General features: G+C 54.8%; 1 protein-coding gene across 1 annotated transcript; it reads right to left on the reverse strand.

Annotated features, from left to right (window-relative positions):
- Nucleotides 1–5349: 5349 nt before the first annotated feature.
- On the reverse strand, nucleotides 5350–6234 carry LOC124552259 (msx2-interacting protein-like). The gene has a single exon (XM_047126540.1). It carries the CDS (start codon nucleotides 6232–6234, stop codon nucleotides 5350–5352), a length of 885 nt encoding a protein of 294 aa, XP_046982496.1.
- Nucleotides 6235–7089: the final 855 nt, after the last annotated feature.

Here is a 7089-nt window from a genome sequence, read left to right on the forward strand (position 1 = left end):
TAAATCCCCTCTCACCCAACCCCCTATAAGAAGAAAAAGCATCAGAAACTATTGTGGACCCCGACTCTATATATTTCTCAATTAACCCCACTAATTCAGCCTTCGACCTCCCTCCCACAACCCTAAAAACACATTCGGAACCCCCACCCCCCCCGGAACAACAGCCCCCCACACCCAAAGACCAGCCACAGACTTCTCCCTCCCATACTTCCTTTTCCCAAACTGTGACTCGTCGACCTCCACAACCACCCCATGCCCCCCCAACTTACCCCTGTACTTCATAAATTCCGAACACACTTCACGACAAAAGGAATACCAATCTAAAACAGTCCTCTCACTCACACCAGTCTCATGCGCACAAAAACTCTGTGGGGATCTATAACATAAATAATATGTAACAAGCACAATCTCACGCATGCCCAATCTAGACTTCTCGAACCAGGTACCGCGCCGTATGGAACGCCATATGTCATCTTTACGACAGCGCCACATGTAACCGTCCCTGGTCCGAGAGGCCAGAACTTTAACCAATTTCATTGGTTCGCGGCACACACCGCACTTCACGACTTCGGCAATTAAGCCAAATAGCTGAAGAAATTTGATCAGCTCTATAGCTGTCTCCCCCATCATAGCCCTCAACCGAGCACTATTAATCCGGTCTTTCATATCCATTCCTGAACAAAAAAACCACAACCGAATCCACTTAATAACAGACTCACCCGACGTACAGCAATCATCATTACATTAACCATCACACAAACCGTTAACTCACTGATACAAATTCCTCTTCAAAATGACGCACGCAGCACTCGCCACTGAGCAACAGCAAACTGAGCCCAACACACCAAACAAACGAAAACCATGAACATACCACCAGAGGGCACAACAAACAACAACACATCTACAAACACGCCACACTCACAAACCAAACTCCGCGCCGTAGTGACGTCACACACCACAACACCCTTACGTCACGGGTCAAAGCCGACGCGTGAGATCGGATCTTTCTGTTGACCCAACAAAACAGAATTTCGCACTGTTCTGGTTCATGGCTGTGAAGGTGGACTGGCTATCTGTGTGATTGCTTCTTTCCTCCTGCGCTTTTTGGGCGCCGCTGACCGGAGAGATCCTAAAGTGGACCTTGTTCCATGCCTGTGAGACGTTAATTTCAGGTTTAAAGAAGGTTTTGGAGACGTCCCTCATAGCGCTCAGGACCAGATTTTTCCTGTCTGGGAGTATGTTCATTAGGGCGAGTGTTGTTGCCCTAAGAAAGTCTTCGCATGCTACCGCTTGTGGCTCTTCGCGTTTGTTGCCAGCTGTTTTGACTGGTGCAGGTTCGTCGGTGCATATGATTTTAGCGGTCGCTTCGATTGATATCGGGCGCTTGGGCATTTGATGTCTGTTGACAGGTGTTCACCCGAGCAGTTTACGCTGAATGGCTTGCAGCAACTACATGTGGGCCTCCCCATATATTGCATCGGATTTTGCTTTTACAATTTTCGGTGATGTGTGTTCAAATGTGTGACATTTAGCGCACTGTGCAGGCTGGGGCTTTCCGTATTCCCTGGACATGATCCTTTTCAGTTTTGTGAATTGCAGTTCTAGGTTCGTTAGCTCTTCCTCGATGTCTTTTTCTGTAACTTCGTATTCGACTTTTGTGATGACTAACGGAGGGATGGTTCGTTTGACTGTTTTTGCTGTGTTTGTCGGTCGGGTTTGCTGATTCTGCTGACTTTTGCCTCCGGTCTGTATTGTGTGCAGATAGTTTTGTAGATTATGGATTCTATGTCAGGGTGGTGGCTTGTGATGAGCGCTGTATGATTTCGGTGTACTTCCATGTTTGTGACATGCTGAAGTATATTGTATATCTCAATGCGGTCAGCGAGTCAGACTCGGAGACTGTCGTGCCTTCCTGAGGCACGTGTGAGGGCAGGATAAGCACTTGAGTGCTGTGCCTGCAGAACCTGGAAAAAAAGTTTAATAAGACGTCCTGTCTTTTTGTGGGGTCCTCGCTATTGATATGGGGTTTGTCCTGATGCTGTTGGGGGAATAGGTTATTCCCGCAACAGGTCCGGCCAACGGGTAGTTGGAACTGGCGTGCTGTGACGCGAAAGCGGTCATGCAGCGTCAGTAGGCCTGTGTCTTCGTGGAGGAAGGTGGTGGAGTAGAATGAGGAAAGGCGCAGCGCAAGCTTGAGCGCCTTGTTTTGCACTCGTTGGAGGGAGCGTATTGAGGAGTCGGCGGCATGGCCCCACAGCACGGCCGCGTACTCTTAACACTGGGCGTACTAGTGTCAGATAAAGCGTGATGCCGTGGTGCGAGGGCAATGTCGACTCCGGGTTTAGTAAGGGATAGAGGGTGTGAAGCCGTCCTATCGCCTTATTTCTGATCCACTGGATGTGTGGGGCCCAAGTGAGCCGCTGGTCCAATATCACGCCGAGATACGTTGCCGTTTTCGACCACGGGATGGGGGCTCCCGCGATGTGAAATTGTTCCAGGTTTGGCGGCACTTTCCGCTTCGTGAAAGCCACCGCCTGGCTCTTTCCAGCACTTAATTTAAGACGCCACTTGGTGGCCCACGTACCAAGTGCTTCACAGCCTTGTTGGAGGCGACGTCCCATCGTATGCGCATTCATGCTGTGAGTGAACAGAGCAGTGTCGTCCGCGTAGAGGGCCAGCTCTACTCTGTCCACTCGCGGTCCGTTGGCCGTAAAGAGAGAGCAGAGCAGGGGGCCAAGTACGGACCCCTGCGGTACTCTGGCACGGATAGGCCTGTCTGTGGACGTTCCCTGGTCCGCCCGGACGTGGAAGGTCCTGCCAGAGAGGTAAGAACTTATAAGGGCTCCGTGCGACGTCGGTACCCCGAGTACAAACAATTTGTAAACGGGGCCGTCATGCCACACGGAGTCGACGGCGTGAAAGACGTCTAGGAATACCGCCCCAAGATATTCCCTGGTCTCCAGCGGCCTCATCGCGGGTTTTACGAGACGGAACAGCTGGTGGGTGGTGGAATGACCTCCACGGAAACCAAACTGCTCGTCTGGCAGTACTTGTTCTTGGTCCACGTGCCGGAGGAGTCGCCTCAGGTAAAGCCTTTCGAAAACCTTCGAGAGGCATGGGAGGAGGCTTATGGGGCTGTAGCTGGACGGCAACCAGGGGTTCTTATCCTGTTTCGGGATGGCCACCACCTCGGCGTGCTTCCACACCGAGGGGTAAACACCCGAAGCAAGTATCTGGTTAAAGATGGAGGCCAGGTATGGGTGGTAGTCCTGGGGGAGATGCTGTAGGAGTAAGTTGAGAATGCCGTCGTTGCCACCTGCCCTCTTGGCGTTCAGTGAACGGAGTCGCAGAACGACTTCTTCGGCGGTGGTGTTGTCTATGACATCCTCCTCATCTCGCGCGGCGAGGAACACAGGAAGACGTTGTTCCTCGAGCTGGACGTGGGCCTCGTCGATGTCTGCTACAGGCCAGAAGTTGGCCTCGAAAGCATCGGCCAGGACGCTTGCTTTGGCGTCAGTTTCACATACGTGATCCTGGACAATCAGCAGAGGGGAATGCGCTGCCTGCGGTGCAGGAAACCTCTCACGACATGCCGTGCACTGCCGTCGTCCGGGTCAAGGGACTCGACGAGGTCGGTCCATGCTTTATTGCGGTGTTCACGGACGGCAGCAGTGATGACACGACGCATGCGGTTCACGCGGCATTTCGTCGCTGGCTGCCTTGTTAGTTGCCACTCGCGAAAAAGATTATTTTTTGCCACGATGAGCTCGCAGTACTGCGGTAGGCCATGTGACCTGTCTTGTGGCTGTCGAGGGCGACCGGGAGTGGCCGCCTCTGCAGCTCGCAGGAGCGCCTGTTTTAGGGAGGTGATGGCGGCTTCCACCCCCACCTCTTCTGGGTCAGGAGCATTTGTGAGGTACACGCGTGCCTCGTCTTGGAAGTGCTCGACATTGACCTTCCTGAAGGACGGACGGCCGGCCCGCACTGCCGCGCCGACGTCGTCTATGTCAAAGATCACCGGCAAGTGATTGGATGACAGAGCCGTCCTCGTCTCGGCGGTCGTAAACCGATCGACTCCCCTCAGTATGATGATGTCGAGCACGTCAGGTTGTCCGCGCGCTGGGTGGTAGGTAGAGTGGTAGGGCCCTAGGATGATGGCGCCGTGTCTTAGGGAGGCGCGTTTCATGGCCTGTAGGGAGTCTTGCAAAACACCTCGCGGCGCCCGGTAGGCTGCCACGAAGGTTATTTTGCCGATGGATGTGTGGACGACCACACCAGTGGCTTCGAGGGTGTCGAGCTGCGGTAATTGCACAGGATAGTGCCGCAGGGACGACCTGACGTAAGCCGCCGTACCATCGCCGAGGGTCAGTCGGTCGGTGCGGGAGCTGTTGTAGTTCTCGCCCTGCTGTGATACTAGGCTGTTTACGTTGAAGATGCAAACAGTCAGGGCATGTGCGTGGTCGTTATCCATGCCTGAGGGGCTGGGCGATGGCCTGGAGGGCCGTCGCAGCTGCGGAGACTAGTATGGGAAGCTGTGACATGATTGTGTTTAGTGTCTGTAGTAAGGTCTGCAGATCGCCGGCGATAGCGCCCGGGGGCGGGGGGCGCTGGGACAGGACCAGGCTGGCACAGTTCTCTGACGAGACTCTGAGTAATGGGGGCTGGCTGTTCATCTTCGGCGAGAGGCGAAGGAGGAGGAGGTGGGTGGCTGCGGGTTGTGGGTGGTTTGGCGGCGGTCGCCACGAAGTGGGGGTCGCTGTTCGGTAGTTTGCCTCCCGGCAAGAGAAGCAAAACTAACGCAAGGCTGCGCTTTCTTTGCAGCCTTGCGCCGGTTGCGTGCCTTGAACGCGTTGCAGCCACTGTAGCTGGTCACGTGCGGTTCACTGCAGTTGCAGCATTGGGGCTGCTCTTCGCGCTTTTGGGCGCAGTCGCGGCTTTGGTTCGGGCCTGCGCACTTTACACATCGAGTTGGCTTTGTACAGTAGTACGCCACATGGTCGAGGCCCTGACAAGAGTAGCATTGTGCTCTCTTGCCCTTGGCCTGGAGCGGTTCGACTGTGACGTCGACGTCCGCGATGTTTTCCGCCTGGAAAATCTTTCGGTTGTCCTCATTGTCCACCAGGACAAGGAGGAACAGCGGCATCTTCTTATGGGTCCGGGGGGACGTCATAAGTTCTACTGTGCGGGCGGCGTAGCCGTATTTGGAAAGTTCATGTTTTAGGTGGTTAGGATCCGTCTTAAGAGGGAAATGGCGTGTAACCTTTTTCAGGCGGTTTAGGGACTCTGTATTGTGCGTATAACAGTGGAGTCCCTGTGCCCTAACAAACTCCATAAGCTTTTTGTGTTCGTCTAAGGTGTTTGGAACACCTTGTAAAGGTCTTTCCCTGTGACCTTGAAAGACTTGACCTCTATGACTTCCTTAATTTTGTTACGGAAGTTCATGAAGTCATCCCACTTCATGACTACCGGTGGAGGGCGTGTCTGTTTACGTACTGGAGGGGCTGGTTCTGCTTCCATGACCTCTTCGGTTGCCACTGCGAAACGATTTGACGTGGTTGGATGTGGGGGAAGCACATGTTCGAGCCTCTTGGGCTTGGCAGTATGCCGCCGGTTCGGTGCAGTGAAACAGTCTTCATCGGCTTCTGGGGGCGCCGTGGGGGCGTCTGTTGTTGCAGCCTTCTTCTTGGTTTGTCGCCTATCAGGCACAGTTGTTACTGTCTGTTCGTCAGAGTCGGAGGTGGCCGGCCGTTTTCTCAATGCCTGTTGCACTTCCATTGCCATTTCTGCCGATAGAAGTGTCTCCAGGTTGGCCTCTGGTATTTCCAGTGAATCTGAAGTTGTTGTAGGCTGTGTGGGGACGGGGTGGTTGCAGTCAGTCTGTCCTTGAGCGGCGAGAACTGGCGCACTAGCTGCTTCTTTACTGGGATCGCTCGTTTGGGCGACCAGCGGCGCACTGGCTTCTTGGGTAGCCAGGTCCGGTGGCGCAACACCAGTCGGGGCCGCCTCCGCCGGAGCAGCAACATCTTGAGTTGCTGCGCCCGGCAGGGCTCCCGGCGGAACAATCTCCTCTTCTGTGGCCGAGCGCGGCAGTTCACTCGGCAACATGGATGTCTCTCTTTGCAGCTGTTGCGCCTTTACGGCGGCAAGTTCGTAGCGCACGAACATTTCGTACGCTTTTTCTGCGGCCTCTCTTTCTGGAACTGTGGCGGTTAGGTCGCAGTTGCTAGGGTCCATAGGGCAGCTGAAAAGAGATGGAATGATGGTATTTTGTAACTCTACTGACCACGGACTGGTCCCACGTGAAGGGGGTCCTGGATCACGGCGTGCCCTAACGTTCCCTAGGCGTGACGCAAATCGATTTGTGCCACAGCCGGTAGCAGTTTACACGACAATTCTGCCGCTAACTAACTCTCAGGTGAGTGGTCAGCAGGAGAGACGGTTTTGCCTCTGCCACGCAGACGCCGTTGACCAACGCACCTTGATAAAGGCGCGCAGACAAAGACGCGCGAGAACAATAGCGCGAGCGGAGCAATAGCAGTAGCGTTGAGCCAGAGCGTCCTCTCCCTGCGGCGGCTCAGCGCAGGGTTTGTGGGCCTTTTCACTCACTCTTCTACCTTACGGGTCTGCCCTGACCCGTGTAGGAGCAGGCTAAGAAGTTTACTGCTATTCCTGCATAAACCATTCGTTGCGGAAGGACTGCCTCTCTTCTCGGATTGGCCTCTAGGTGTTCCTGGCTGGGGATGTCCTGGCTCTGTTGCGGAAGTTTGACTCCCGCAGCAGGTCAGGCCAACGCGTGGTTGGCCTATGGTGTGCAGGGTGGCCCAAACCCCTTATGAGCCGGTTTTCGGACCGTTCGGCCCGCTCATAAAAGTCCCGCTTCGACTGCTTGAAGCGGTCGCGGAGGAGGGGGATTCCAGTCTGTTCGTGTAGCCGAGCTATCGAATATAATCTCGGCAGGCGCAGAGCGAGCTCGAGCGCCCTGTTCTGCACCCTCTGCAGCTTGCTGATGTGTGTTTCGGCTGCGTTGCCCCACACCACGGCCGCGTATTCCAGCACTGGACGTACCAGCGCCAGGTACAGCGTGATGCC

The sequence above is a fragment of the Schistocerca americana genome, chromosome 10, assembly GCF_021461395.2.
Source record: "Schistocerca americana isolate TAMUIC-IGC-003095 chromosome 10, iqSchAmer2.1, whole genome shotgun sequence".
NCBI lineage: Eukaryota > Metazoa > Arthropoda > Insecta > Orthoptera > Acrididae > Schistocerca > Schistocerca americana.